Source organism: Dromiciops gliroides, chromosome 5 (assembly GCF_019393635.1).
Source record: "Dromiciops gliroides isolate mDroGli1 chromosome 5, mDroGli1.pri, whole genome shotgun sequence".
In the NCBI taxonomy this organism is placed as follows: Eukaryota; Metazoa; Chordata; class Mammalia; order Microbiotheria; family Microbiotheriidae; genus Dromiciops; species Dromiciops gliroides.
Window position 1 is genome coordinate 93980882 of NC_057865.1, and position 16082 is coordinate 93996963.

Genomic DNA, 16082 nt, shown 5'->3' on the forward strand with positions numbered 1-16082 from the left:
TGCTCATTGAACAATACTGCTGTCACTATGCACACTATGTCCATTTCACTATATATCAGTTCATGAGTCTTTCCAGGTTTTTCTGGGATCACCCTGTTTGTCATTTCCTATAGCGCAACACCATTCCACTACAATTGTATACCACAGCTTCTTTTGTCATTCCTCAGTTGATGGACATTCCCTTGATTCTCAATTCTTAGCCACCACAAAGAGTTGCTATAAATATTTTTTGTACAATTTCCACCCTTTCTCTTGTTCATGATTACTATTGTTAACTGTTTTCCCTTCCATCCTATTCCCTTCCCCATTATTTTTATTCTATTATCCATCTTCTTTCATCCTATCCCTCTTTTTTTATTTTTTTTTTTTTTGGTGAGGCAATTGGGGTTAAGTGACTTGCCCAGGGTCACACAGCTAGTAAGTGTTAAGTGTCTGAGGCTGGATTTGAACTCAGGTCCTCCTGACTTCAGGGCCAGTGCTCTATCCACTGCACCACCACTGCCCCCATCCTATCCCTCTTCAAAAGGGATTTGCTTCTGTCTGTCCCCTCCCCCAATTTGCCCTTCCTTCTTTTGCCCCTCTCTCTTTATCCCATTCCCCTCCTATTTTCCTACAGAGTTAGAGAGATTACTCCACCCAATTGAGTGTGTATGTTATTCCCTCCTTGAGCCAATTCTGATGAGATTGAGATCTCCAAGCCAATTCTGATGAGTGTTAGGCTCATTTACTGCCCAGATTAAATAGATTATTCCGCCCAGTTGGGTGTTCATAGAACTATATAATTCTAACCAAAAATAAATAAAGAATTGGTAAATGGACAAAGGATATGAACAGGTGGTTTTCTAATTTATTGCCATATGAAAAAGTGCTCTAAATCATTACTGATTAGAAAAAATGCAAATTAAAACAACTTTGAGATATCATTTTATATACATCAGATTGGCTAAAGTGATTGAAGGGGAAAGTGACAAACATTATAAGAGATGTGGAAAAATTGGGATGCTGATTCATTGTTGGTGGAATTGTGAACTGATCTAACATTTTGGAGAACAATCTGGAATTTTGCCCTAAGAGTTATTAAACAGCAATACCACCACTAGGTATATTTCCAAAAATGATGAAGGAAAAAGGAAAAGAATCTACATGTTCTAAATTAATCATAGCAGCTCTCTTTGTGGTGGCAAAGAACTGGAAACTGGAAATTGCAGGAATGCCCACCAACTGGGAAATGGCTAAACAACTTGTGGGATGTGATTTGGGTGGACTACTACTGTGCTACAGGAAATGATGAGTTCAATCAACTTAGAAAAACATAGAAAGATTTGCATGAAATAATGAAAAATGTGAAATGAGCAGAACCAGGAGAGCACTATGTATAGCAACAACCATATTGTTTTCTGAACAAGTCATTATGACTCTTATAAATACCCAAACTAACTATAAAGGATATAAGAAGAAAGATGTTATCTGCATCCAGAGAAAGAATTGTAAAAGAGAAGTGTATATAGAATAACTTTATACATTCAAATGCATACACATACATACATACACACAGAAGCATGCAAGCACACACACACAATATACCCACAATTATTTCAATCCAATGATAGTCATCTCTGGGCAAGAGAGTTTGGGGGAAGGAAGAAAGAAAGAAAAGGAAAAAAAACAGAAATTTACATGATAATGTTATTATATATTTAAAAGGAATAGCAAGTTGTGCATAATATATTTGGAGTTTAATGTGCAATCACCTTTGCCATGTTATACAAATCCTTGTTTTATTCCATAAATGAAATTTTTTAAAGAAAAGAAATTCCCCCCAAAAAAAGAAAGAAAGGAGAATTCTGAAGTCTGGACAAACTGGGATAGAGTTTTCGTCATGGAAAGTTCTCTTCAGTGAGGGAGAACATTAGGGCACTGGGTGCTCCCAACAGAGCCCCAGAGAAAAGAAAAGGGGAGTAAAAGGAGGCAATGGGGGCATCATCAAAGACAGAGGCAGCTCACTTCACAATTTTGTTAGACTCTGCAGTGAGCCAGCTAATCGTAACCAACCATGGCTGCTGTGATGCTCACAAAGAACACCGCCTCAGAGATGGGGCACAAGAAAACAAAGAGACAAGCAATTCTAGCATCTCCCACATATATTGACCATGTGATCCTGGGCAAGTCATTTAATTTCTACGTGCCCCAGGAAAATTTCTGAAGCAGAGGAGGCACTGACTTGAACTGATAGAAGGAGTTTCCTCACCAGGGATTCCCTGACCCCAATGGAAACCATGAATCCAATTAAAAATATATAAAAGGTAGGTGGTAAGTGCCAGGCAATCTCAAGACATCACCTCATGATATCATTGGTCCTCCTTGAGAATGAAGGATGAACACCAACCAAGCCAGAATTCTTTCTTCTGGCATTAGACAAAGAGTTAAAGCACTGAGAGTTTTAAATCTCAGATCACCCCTTCTAAATTGGTTGCAGGGGGAACCAGAGGCAGGGCACTCAGAGCTGGACAGATGCTAAGCAGCAGCTCTTGGTAGGAAAATCCTCACCCTGGAGCAGGTACAGATAAGAGAAGGGAGTGATGCCAGAATATGGCATGGAGGAAGTGACTTAATGTCAGGTGGTGGTAACACTTGGACCGAGACCCAACTAACTGCTAAATCAGCTCTCTACCTGCCTCTCAGAATGAGGTTTTCTAGGTGTCAGAGAGGGAGGCTTTAGTTCCTCCACCCTCAGCTCAGTGGAAGTAAGCACTGGCTATAATCATAAATGATTAGGTAGCAATGAACAATTTGTGCACCCTAGGGATTATTCCTTTAAAAAGTATAAACACTTTTTTCAAAAGCCCTGGAATTACAGGGAGGGAAGGAAGGATTAAGATTCCTCAGCTGAGGAAAGTGCACTTATTTTTTTATTCCAAAGGCAAATAAAATAGAAATAGGAAAATCAACCTTTTTATTCCACAGTAAAACTATACTCTCTGCTTGTAAATACTTTAAGTGCTTTCGGACATATAGGAGATACTGTAGTACACCTTGGTCCCTCAAGTCCTTTCTAAGCAGCAGCTGACTAGACTATCCAGGGGGAAAGGAATCCTAAAATGAGGAGGTACCTGAACCACTCTTCTGGATTGTATAGACCTTCTTGAGGGAGCAGAGACCCCACGGACCAGGAGCCTGCCTACAGGGAATGGAATGAGGGAGGCCTGCAGAAGGTCAACTAGGCCCATATCTCACATTTGCCCATGTGTCTAGGGTAGGGAAGTGTTCATGGAGGCCAGATATAAGCAGCTGCTAGAATGGAGACCCTGTCCCCTCTTGGGGAAGGGCTGGTTTATCAAAGATACAGCTTCTAGAAGCTGGGACACGGAATGCTGCTTGTCATGGGTAGGAGGATGGAGGAGATGCTTTAAAAGTCCACTCCAGAGTTCAACAGTGCCAGCTGCCCGATGGCAGGCCAGGGGAGGGGGAGACCAGGGAATAAGATGAGAGTGGGCCCCATCTCAGACCTCCTCTGCAATCCAACAGGGGACCACCATAGTTTGTGTATATGGACCCTCCAGGCTACAGTTAGAACAGCCTAAGCCTCAGGGAATCCTGGCTCTCAGCCTGCAACAAATTATGTCAGGATTCCATGGCTCCAGAGTCTGGATGCAAAGCTTTGGGTGGTTTGGAACAGCCAAGTATTTGGGGGTATTTGGGGAGTATCCTAAACTCAAGAAGGGCAGAAGGACCCTGGCTGCCCTAATCATGAATATTAGGATATTTGCTATAGAGATATCGTTTTACTGATGCCCATAGTTTGGAGTTCAGTCATCTTCTTTTCAACTCAGTACTTCAAGAGCCACACCTAAAGGTCCCACCCTTAGAGTGACTGTTTGTGTGAGCCACTGTAATTCTCTGGTCACCTTCTGGGGCTGTGTTGGTTTCCAGCTCAAATCTCAGTCTAGCAGGGCCTGCACAGGAGAGTGTTAGAGGGGCCCAGGGCTAAAGCCTGGTCTCTTTCTGCTGGGCTGTAAGCAGGAGGTGGGACAAAATTGGTGCTGATACAGGTCAGTCACAGAAGGTGAGGAAAGGGTGTGGGGAAGGGGATGATGGGTCACATGGACCCAGTTCACCAAATATGTCTCTTTTAAGAATACTCCCCTTTCATTTGCTGACTTTCACTGGGGAATCAGCCATCAAGGGGATTCATCTTTATGGGGTCAGACAGATTTCCCCATCTGAGCCACCTAGAAAAGGACAAAGGACAGTCCTTATCAAGTGCCTTCAGCTGCTTTAATGGCCTTGTCAAAGTAGGCCTGTGAGCTCCCCAAGCCCATAGAACTCTACAGACTAGAGGAGCTCCTGCTGGGCTCCCAGTAGGCCACACCCTGCTGACTCACTAGGTTGTTACTCAAACACCCCCTGTAGTCCTTCAAGTTGGGGAAGCCTGCCCCCTTCAGACTTCCCAGGGGAGGAAATGGCCCCTTGGAGTGGTAGGAGGAGGGCAACAGGGGAGGGTTTCTCATCACCTGCACTTGCCCCCATCCTCCTTTTCTCTGCCATTCTCTTCCCTTATGGCCTCCATCTCTGCTGGCTTCAATCCATTCCCCAGTAGCATCTCTGAGACAGAGGCCATGATTCCCCCTATCACTTACTGATCCCTGTCCCCATCAGCAGTGCCCTGCAGGGCTGTTACTAAATCAGGAAGCTGCCCCTCTGTCTTAAATGTCCAGTCTTTATGAACCAAAAGCATACTTCAATGTGCCTCTGATTGCTGAATGCTCAAAGAGAGTTTACTTTCATTTTCCTTATACTGATGATCAGCTTTTCACAAACCACCAGTAGGAGCCAAGGAAGCTCTGATCTTCCAATACTGTGACTTTCTCTGTTGACTCCCAATAGACTGGGGTCTTCCTGCCTTAAGCACCAAGCCAAGGCCAGGGTACAAGGCTGATTCCACCAAGGATTGCCTCCTTGCCCTCTTAAAGTGAACCCAACCAGTCTTTGTATACCCCCTTACACTAGAAGCAGTGAGGTGGTGCAGTGACCATAGGGCTGAGCCTGAAGTCAGGAAGAACTGAGTTCAAATCCAACCTCACACACTATCTAGCTGTATGACCCTAGGCAAGTCATTTGCCCTCTGCTTGCCTCAGTTCCCTCAACTGTCAAATGGGGATAATAACAGCACCTATCTTACAGGGCTGTTGTAAAGATCAAATGAGACATTTGTGATGTGATTTGCAAACATTATAGTAGTAAATAACTACTTATTCCTGCCGCTCCCACAACCCCAACCAAAATAGTCCCTCTGGTTACTTTCTAACTATGCCTCTCTCCTCTGCCCTTGCTTGTTCCAATGATTCTCTAAGTGGGGCACCTCATTCCATGGTGTCTGCTTCCTCTGGGGCCTCAATACAAGAATGATGTCTTTCCATCCCAGAACAATCACCACCCTTCTGCAGGATTCCTGGCTAACAGAGAAGAGGAGAGCTGGTCACTGAGGACTGGGGCATTTATGGCTGGAGCCTGCTAGAAAGTGAGTTCTCTGATAACTACCCTAAACCTCCATTTCCTTTCATTTGAGAAATGCCAGGGACAGAACTTCCAGACAGTCTGGCCTTAAAGACCCCAATGGAGATCCCAGCTCTTGGTCGACTCTTACATCTGGGGACACTGTATGACAGTCTCTTGGATACCTTCATCCCTGGTAATTATTCTCTTCCATCCAAAGCCTTGCTCCACATGTCAGCAGAGGGCAGTGCTAGGAAAGAGTTTTTCTGGGTAAAAAATAATCAGTGTAAGAAAGTCTGATTCAGAGAGAGTCTCAGTGATTGGAGGGTCTCACCTTTTTTTTTTCCCATTAGAACCCACCTAGAACATTTTGTTCTGATGGGAGTTGCTCTGTGATATCAAGTCCCAGCCAGGACTGATGAGGGATATTTGAAGAGGGCAGGGTTAGGAGGGTCTCATTCATTCTCTAGGGAGGAGGTCAAAAAGAGAAGCAATCTTCCCAAGAGCTAACAAAAAGAAGGCTGAGCTTTTTAAACACACTTTTAACAAGAGAGGGGGTCAGAGCCTTTGGTAAGTCAGACAGTGTTGCTAGGAGGGGAGGGCAGATTGTCCCCCACAGCCACATATCCAGGGTGTTTGTGCATGTTAACCAATCTTGTTAAAATAATTTTGAAGGGTAACCTTGAAGGACAAAGGAAGGTCTGATGGTGTAGAATGAGTGTTTTGTGGGAGGAGGGATGGGGGAAGATGGAAGGGGAGGCAGTCCCATCATAGGTGAGAGTTGCAGGTTCTTTGAATATAGGCTGACTTTTGATCATTGCCAGCATCTAGAAGAGAGCACTGGTTTGGATTCAGGAAGATCTGAGTTCAAATTCAGCCTCAGACACTTTCTAGTTGTGTGACTCTGGATACGTCAGTTAACTTCTGACATCCTGACAAAAGGATCCACTGGATCCACTGGAGAAAGAAATGGCAAATCACTGCAGTATGTTTGCCAAGAAAACCCCATGCACAGCTATGATCCATGGGGTCATGAAGTATCAGACACAACTGAACAACAACAAGCAGATCTAGAAGACCCACTTAATTCTATCCCAATTACTGCCTTTCTGAGCCACATCCCAGTAGCCAGCTAGTAGTATGCAGCCAGGTACTCTAGTAGATGGACCTGAATAGACTGGATATGAATTCTGAAGACTAAAGTCTAAATCCGGCCTCAGGCACATCCCAACTGTGAGACCTCAGACAAGTCACTTGACCCATTTGCCTTAGTTTTCTCAACTACAAGAAGAGGGTAATAATAGCAGCACTTACCTTGCAAGGTTATTCTGAGGATCCAATGAGATAAGATTTGCAAAGTACTTGAAAATTTTTCTATTTATTATTTTTAATTTTATTTTTCTAACTATATGTAAAACATACATTTTAAAATTAATTTTAACATGTTTTAAAATGTTGAGTTCAAAATTCTCTTCCACCTTCCCCTCACTCCTCATTTAAAAGAGAAGAAATTTTATATAGGTTATATAAACATGCGAAGCATAATTCCATATTAGTCATGTTGTAAGAGAAAAGAAAGGAAGGAACCAAAGAAGGAAGGAAGGAAAGAAAGAAAGAAGGAAGGAACAAAGAAAGAAAGGAAGGAAGGAAAATAGAATTGATTGCATTCAGACTCCATCTCTGGAGATGGATAGCATTTTTTACCATAAGTCCTTCAGAACTCTCTTAGATCTTGGCATTGCTGAAAATAGCAAAGTGATTCACAGGCAATCACTGTAAAATATTGCCTTTTCCACATACAGTGTTGTCCAGGTACTGTTCCCTTCAGTTTACATCAGTTCCTGTGAGTCTTTCCAGGTTTTTCTGAGAGCATCCTGCTCATCATTTCTCATCACCACAATGGTATTCCATCACAATCATATGTTACAACTTGCTCAGCCAGTCCCCAATACTTTACAAATATTAAAGTGCTACAGAAATGCTAGAGTGGTATTATTATTGTTGGCAGCATGGGATGTCTCAAAATAAGGGGCCAGGCTAAGACAACCCAAAAGGAGCTCTGCTTCTTCAGAAGCATAAATACTCCTTTTCTGCCTCAGAGAAAGTTCCAGTGATTGTATCCTCAGCTAACCCTGTCAAACCTGCTTTGTACATGGCCCATTCCTCCTACCCCCACCAGGCACTGACCTCACCCTGGGGCACCTCCTGTTCTCTATTTAGGGCAGGCAGTGTGATGGGCTGCTCCTGGAGTCATGACTACTTTGGCACTTACTTGATGTGAGTTTTCCAAAAAGTTGGCCCTCATCTCTCTGGGTCTCAGCTGATTGGTCTGTAAAGTGGGGCCTAATGATAATACCATTACTTATCACACAAAAGTTGTTGGGAGGAAAGTGATTTGTAAACCTTGTGAAATCTAGGTCAACGTGGACATTTTTTAGGATGCAGTTCCCAGGCTGGGAGAAGGAGGGCCTTCGCCCTACCTGAGGAAGGAACAGAGAGGTTCAGAGTAAGGATTTGTGTGCTGGGTCCCAGGGTAGGAAGAATGAGGATCCAGATCCAGGAGTTCAGAGTAGGAAGAGGATTTTCAAGCATTCCCTTTCTGACCCATGGAAGGTTCAATCTAGAAAGGGAGTTGCAGAGGTCTGGAGAAGGTTTTCCAGGGCAGGAGTGGGACTTTCTCCACTCTGGCATCTGTGCCTCCTCCCCTGCTTACATTCCTTTAGATGCTACCACCCAGGCCCAGCTGTCCTTATAGGAAAGGACACCCTAAAGTGACCGAGTATATTCCCTCTGCAATCTGCCATTTACTGTCTAATGTCTGCCTGATTCTAGGCATCACTTTGTGGGACAGGGAGACCCTCAAGAAAGATGTGACAACAAAAGAGCAATACAAGACTGACTTTGACATCATCATGACTGATTCTATTGATGAGAAGACCAATGCCATGAATGTCTCTGGGGAGCTCAAATCAAGTATGCTGGGGGGCTGGTTAAAATAGAAGGGTCTGCCAAATATTTATGTGACACAAAGATATCTGACAAGCAACCCCGGGTCACTCTCAAGTACAGTAGGACTACACAGTATTCCCAGCTAACCATGAATCACTTGTGCTATCAGAACATCTCTTACCCTGAAGGGATTGATAAAGGAACAGCCACCCATGTGGTCACAGCAGTGCTCTATGGGGCCCAGGCTTTCTTTGTGTTTGATCAGAAAGCTTCCACTCATGAAAATGTCAAGGATGTAGAAGGAACATTGAAAACTAGAGTAAAGAAGATTCCCAAAGTAGCAGTCAAAGTAGAAGGAAAGTAAGAAAACATCAAGCAAGGAATTCAGGTGTAAGTTTTATGGGGATTTTGTTCCTGAGACCAATCAAGTGACTTATGAAGATGCAGTAAAAGTCTATGCCTCTCTTCCTAAGCTGCTCAGGGGCCAAGGGGTGCCCCTTCAGGTCTGGCTGTACCCTCTGGAGAAGCTGAGCCCCAATGCTGCCAAGCTGATTCGAGGGATCAGCATTAGCTTGATATGTGATGCCCAGGACATTCTGGAGAAGTTATCTGAGTGTGACAAGAGGTGTAATGACATGCTGGAGAAACCAAGTCTCTCAGTCTTTTCTGCAACCAAGGTAAAGCTCAGGCTATTACAAGAGCTAACAAGCAGCACAGACGACTTACAAAAAGAGATAGTCAAGGTTTTACCTGTGATCCAGGCAGGCAGAGCAGAGGAAGATGAGTTAACCAGGGTTTTAACTAGGGAAAGCCAGTCCCCATTCAGCTCTAGGAGGCTCTCAGAATTCCTAGATCAGAAGCTCCAGGAGATGAAGGTGGTAAATTCCTACCTCACTGTCCTGAAGCAGGTACGAGTCGCAGCTGACCAGAGTGACTCGGACAATGTGCTACTAGACTCTCCCCACAGATTTGTCCTGGTGTTTGCAATAACCTCCTTGCAGAAGGAAGCCTACTTAGCAGATTGGAAACAGTGGCTTTGGAATCCAGCATCATTCAATCATAACTGGGAGCAAAAGACATACTCCTCGTGGGTGGAGGACACAGAGACGAGGAGGAAAGCAATACAATTGGCAGAATCCTTCTCAATGTTTGTCAAGGTCACTCATTCCTCTGAGAAGACTCAATTCATTGTGGCCTCTATCCCAGACCAGGAGAATAAGGGGGTCTCCATTTACCTTTATGAAAAGGGACTGCAGATCAGCACCAACTTTGAGCTACCAGTCAAACCTCCTCCTCCCAAGATTGGTGAGGTCACACATGACTGTGTAGAGCTCACATTGACCCCAACATCTGGGAAGGAGGAGAGGACCACTGGCTATCAGGTAGAGTACAAAGTTGTGGGGGAAGGGGACTGGACCCCCATCCCTGTGTCTGGAAAGCCAGAGGTATTCAAAGTGGGTGACCTTGAGCCTTGCACAGGGTATCTGTTCAGGTTGTCTGAGGTGTGTGAGCAAGGGCTCAGTGAGATGAGTTATGTGAGCCCTGCTGTGAAGACACTTCCCCCAACTAGCCCTCCTGGGAAGCCAAAAGCTGTTGTGGTCGGACCACAGAATGTAACCCTGCACTGGCAGGGTCCAAGTGTTGTTGGAACAGGAGACAAGATCAGGGAATATAGAGTAAAGTACAGAGAGGAGACTGAGGCTGTGGGTGAGGATGGGGCAGGAGAATGGTATGAACAGAGAATAGGAAGCAATGAGAAATACTATGACATTGAGGGACTGACCCCTCAGACTGTGTACAGGTTCCGAGTTTCTGCTGTGTGTGATGGTGGCTGGACCAGTGAGAGCAGTGACAGGAGTGACCCAGTGAGGACCCTCTCTACCATAGAGGAAGCCACAGTCTCTGGTAAGGGGCTTTTGACCACTAGAATCCGTAAGGTTGTTTCTTGTTACTGGAATATTTGAAAGTTGCTGGGCTTGATCAGGAGACTCTCATTGAGTTTCACTATCCACTCAATGAAATTACAGAGGGTCAGACTCTGAGAGACTTCTCTGCAGTTCGTTGCAAGAGTCCATTTAGTGAGGGAGGGGGTTGATCAAGGCAGCTCTGATCAATGAAGTCCCACTCTTCCCCCTCCCAAAAGAATGTTAGGTAGCTCAGCTATCTACTAATTCAAATAATTAAACTTAAGTGCCTAAAACTCTTACCATTGAAAAATCACACCCAGGTGACAGTAATTCCCCACATTTTTCTGAGCTATGGTTTTTATTCCAGGTATAAATAGTGGCCTTTGGCATATTTTTTTTTTCCAGTGAAAGTCAGCTTAAATTGCTTGACTTGAGAATTTCAAGATGCTCCTTAGCACAGTAATAAAAGAAATCCTAGAGTTGGAAGGAGTCATGGAGCTTCAGCTCTTCTGATTCCTGGCTGTGTCATATGACTTCTTTACAATGTGTCCTTGGGGAACCTGCGATGTCTTTCTCTTCTTCACATATACGGAGAGATCTTTGGAGGCAAGGGGAATCCTCCTGTTCAAATATTCCCCTCTCTGTACACAGGGCCCCCACACAGGCTTTTCCTAGAGGCTGCTGGGTGTAACGTTGAGGTGAAAAGTCTTACTATGAAATCCAGCTTCAGACCTGTACTTTCTGTGTGACCCTGCCTCAGTTGCATCATCTGTAAAACTGAGATAATAATAAGAATACCTACCTTCCAGAACTTATGTGAGGATCCAAGGAGACCAAATTGTAAAGCACTTTGCAAATCTGAAAGCAGTATAACTTCCCGCTTTTTTTCTCATTAAATCTGTAGTCAGGCTTTCTCCTGACAGGAAAGCAGTAATTTCAAATTTTCTAGGGTATATTGTTCACATTTTCTTTTTTTCTTTTTGCAGGACAATGAGAGTTAAGTGACTTGCTGTTAAGGGTTAAAATTCTAGCTAGTCTGTCTAAAATATTTAATGAGTGGTCGCCAATAAATTATAAGCTTTAGCAAGAGTTAGGCTTTTAAGCATTTATTAAGGAAAACAAGAATTTGGTAAAGAGAGAGAGAAAGGCCTAGATTTCTATCTATTAAAGGGAGAGCACATTTTTAGCTCCCTTCTCCGCCAGCGTCCCCAGGAAAGAGACCGAGACTGAGCGCCAGTCTCTTCCTTCCTCCTCCCACTAGCCCGCGTCACTTCCTGACTCCTGGTCTTGCCCTCAAAGACCTTCCCTTCATGGACAGAACTCCTCTACAGTAAGTATCCAACAGGTGGCGTTATTCCAATCGTTATAGTCCCCCCTGTTGTTCCTCAAGAAACAAAATGTTTCCTTGACGGAACAGTAAAAACAATATAATAACTATTGCTAACTAATAATATGTGAACAACAATATAGAAAAGGAAGAGAGGAAAGTTTTGTCCAGAGGGGCGATTTTTTTTTTTCTCATGAACCGACGCTTTGACATTAGTCTTGCAAAGGGAGGGCCTCTGCAGAGAATACATGTTACAGATGGTGTATATTATAACAGAAAGAGAAAAAAAAACAAAACAAAACTGTTCATTTAAAGTCTCTGAAAGTCTTTTCTCAGATGTCCTCTAGGTGTAGTCGTAGAATGGAAGTCTCTTCAGGGGTTGATGTGTGGATGCTGGTAATCAGCCAGGAAAATTTCCTACAAAATTGAGCTTAACACAACTTTAAAATAGCTTTGTCAATAATCAAATCAAACAATGAAAGTTCTCAAAAACATGTCTAAGGGAATTCAGAATCTTAGTTGTTACACATGAAACATATAATAAAACAAAAATTGAAACATTCTTTAAAATTATAATATTACTATAGTCCCCCCTTATGGAGGTAATTGAGAAGACAATTGCTGTGATATTAATTTTTTAAAATAATTTTTTATCTTTGTTTCATCACTTTTTGCATCATCTGCCTAATTATCCTCATGCCATTATGAGAAATTAAAAAATCTAATATAATTGGTAACAGGTGTCAAGGCCAAATTCAACACTGTATTTATCATGACACCTGAGATAATTATGGGGGTTACCATAAAAGAACAGAGAAATGATGGGATATGAGCATTCCCACACTTCAGCAATATATACTGCCCATGCAGTATGCCAGGTCTAAAATAGGTGGATGGAATATATGTCCATGCCACCGAACATATTGGAGGAAACTGAGTCAGACTTAATCAGATGCATGGGATTGAGATGTCCATGGCATCAGGCATATAGGAGGGAGCATAGAAGCCAGGTGTAGGAGCGAGATGGGTGGGATGAATACTTCCAGCCATCTGTACAATATTGTGGGGAAAAATAAAATAAAATATTAAACCAAGAGAATCCAACCTCAACATTTGTCAAAAGCCGTTCCCTCGGCCATACCTTGACTTCATGCATGTCTCCCCTCATGTGACAGTTCAGTGTCTGCTCTTGCATGTATTCCTCTTGTGATTGGATGGCATCTTGGCCAACTGGCATCTGATAACTCAGAATAAAGGCAATTAATGTCTTAAATGATAAGTTCCCATAATCCAAGTCTCATATGGATTTAAAAATTGAGGATAATAAATGATTGCAAAAAATGTGAATACATCTTGACTCAGAACACAATATATAATTATGCAACAATTTCAAATAATACCCCTTTTTTTAACTTAGTATACAATTACTTTTTTGAAAAATCTGAACATATTTAAATACAAGTTAAAGCACAACAGAATCTCAAAGAAAACTTTTTTTGAAAAAAGAAAACTTTTACAAATGTTCCCCTCTCTTTTTTTTTTTTTTTTGGAATGTGCTTATCAAAAATAATACTTCTAGAATCAATTTACACTTGCCATGGCAACCAATTTGCCAAGGAAATGCTTTAAAGAGTTTGATCAAATAATCAGTTGAGAAAAACAAAAACAAACAACTCAGAATATGGGAGCACAATACTCCTAGAATTAACATTGTATTATGAAATCAAAACCATCTTGCAATTTTTCAAAATTAGATAGATAAACGAACAGAAGAAAATACACATGGAACAATAAAAAACAATGAAATTCAAACTAGGACTAAATGAATGTGAACTTAATATTAATAAGAGTATTATAAAATATAAACTTGATCACATGACTATAAAAAGCTTTTACAAATATTCTCCTTGTTTTAGAAACTAAGTATAAGACACAATCTCAAAAGCATGAAAATCTCTATGAAAATAAACCCATACCATTAATTTCAAAATGTATATATAATAGCACAGAAATCCTATGTAACCTCTGAACTGATACTATTACTCTGAGTGAATTCAGAACACTTTTGATTCCGATATCTAAAATCCCCAATACTCATATCAATACCTTGCTGTTTACTTCTACATTTCTGTAAAATATATATACTTCCATGGCAAAAGAATCGGAGTCTTGAACTATGGTGATGATTGTCATTCTCATTCAGCTTAAGTTTTTCTTCTTTAACCCCTCTATATTGTCTGTCAGTCTTTTCACCATACAAATGCTTTATAAGATTACTAATTAAAGACAAAAGCAGGTTAGCAAAATTATGAACAAAACGAGTATATCTGGAATTTAAAGGGTTTTCTAAGGTTGTCTCAGAAGCACAGCCAGGCCGGGGAAGGGCTGAGCCTGAAGCTGCAAATGTAGTTAGAAAAAGGTGAGCATGCGCATCAGATCTCTGGACTTCCCAGGCAGGGGAAGCTATGGGCTTGGCCATAGGAGGAGTAGAGGGTGGGGTCTGGAGAGGAGGGGAGGGACCAGAGCAATTTGAATCAGACTTGATTTTGAACTCAGGCCTGGATTCCTCTTCCCCCACTTTGCCTCCAGGTGCTAGGGGATTAAAAGCTTCTAGAGGGTGGGTCATTGCCTCCAGGCATGCAAAATTAGAGCAACAATTAGTGTTAGAACTGGGAAAAGCTGCGGGAATCTCTTCAGGTTTCTCTGAAAAAGCAAGGTTGGGAGAGGGAGAGATATTTCCTTGTGTGAGTAAGTTGCTGGCTCTTTTAACAAAAATAAAAAGAAAAATAGAAAATCCACAAAAACAAAGCATTAACATGATCTTATCTCCCATTTGTCTGGTTAAACAGACTAAAATCAAAAATAGGGTAATTAGGGAGTTTAAAAGGTCCATTCGAAAAAACTTAAAGGGAAAACACAGCCAGTGCGCCAGTACTTAGCAGTTTAAAGGGTAGGAGAAATTTCTTACCCAACCAGAAGATCAGAAGTAAGGTTCAGCTTTCCTCTTCGTGGTCAGCCATCTGTTAAGGGTTAAAATTCTAGCTAGTCTGTCTAAAATATTTAATGAGTGGTCGCCAATAAATTATAAGCTTTAGCAAGAGTTAGGCTTTTAAGCATTTATTAAGGAAAACAAGAATTTGGTAAAGAGAGAGAGAAAGGCCTAGATTTCTATCTATTAAAGGGAGAGCACATTTTTAGCTCCCTTCTCTGCCAGCGTCCCCAGGAAAGAGACCGAGACTGAGCGCCAGTCTCTTCCTTCCTCCTCCCACTAGCCCGTGTCACTTCCTGATTCCTGGTCTTGCCCTCAAAGACCTTCCCTTCATGGACAGAACTCCTCTACAGTAAGTATCCAGCAGGTGGCGTTATTCCAATCGTTACATTGCCCAGGGTCACACAGCTAGTAAGTGTCAGGTGTCTGAGGCTGGATTTGAACTCAGGTCCTCCTGAATCCAAGGCTGGTGCTTTATCCACTGTGCCACCTAGCTGCCCCCGGTTGTTCACATTTTCAATTAAGACATTTAGAGAATCACAGGAGTTGAAAGCACTGTTAGAGTGCAATATCCTCTCTGGAGAATGAATCCCTTTCATAATGTCTCTACCAAGTATGGCCATTCCTAGTGATGGTGAATTCACTCTATCCCAGCCCATTGCTTGGTGGGGGCAGCTCAAATCTTTAGGATATTCTTCCTTTGTAATTGAGCTGAAATCTTTCCCCTTGTCACTGACATCTGTTCATACCTACTTTGCTCTCTGAGACCAAGCAGGGCCCTTTCCTGTATGCCATCCCTCCAGATACCTGAGGACAGTGACCATGCCCTCCCCAAGTCTTCTCTCCTCCAGCCTAATCATTCCCTATTCTTTGAACTCTTCCTTATGGGTCTTCATGTCTACACCTTGCACCTTCCTCATGATCCTCCTCAGCTTGAGCTCTATCTGGTCCTGCAGGAGAACAGGATGAGAACTGAAGCCAGAGGATCTAGAGTCAAATCCTGACTCTTTTAGCCTTTGTGACTTTGGGCAAGTCATTTAGCCACTCTGGGACTCAGTTTTCTTCTTTGTCACATGAGTGGGTGGACTTCTAGAACCTTAGAGATTCCTCCTCACTCATCATAGGTCACCTCCTCACCCTCTTAAAGTGAGCCCAACTCAGCCTTTGTCAAACAGATATTATCCCCTCACAGTAGAAGTCTCATAAGACTTCAGAGAAATAAAAACTAGCTCCTCATTGGAAAAAGATTGCCCACCTTTGATATGAGGACAAGATAATTTTGCTTAAACCCATCCCAAGTCCCACTGCTGAGAGCTAGCAGCTTGTCTCTTGCGAGAGAAGAAAACATGCCAAGTTATTTAAACTTTCTGGCTTTTTGTTGATGGCTAAGATCACATCTCTGAGGGGGATGCAGGAG

General features: G+C 42.5%; 1 protein-coding gene across 1 annotated transcript; it reads left to right on the top strand.

The window, feature by feature from the left end:
• Window positions 1-5568: 5568 nt before the first annotated feature.
• LOC122728739 (stonustoxin subunit alpha-like) lies at window positions 5569-15641 on the top strand. Its single transcript, XM_043967527.1, is given in 5 exon segments — window positions 5569-5689; window positions 8326-8478; window positions 8481-8799; window positions 8801-10347; window positions 15622-15641. Coding segments are annotated over 5 exon segments (2160 nt in total).
• The last annotated feature ends 441 nt before the right edge of the window (window positions 15642-16082 follow it).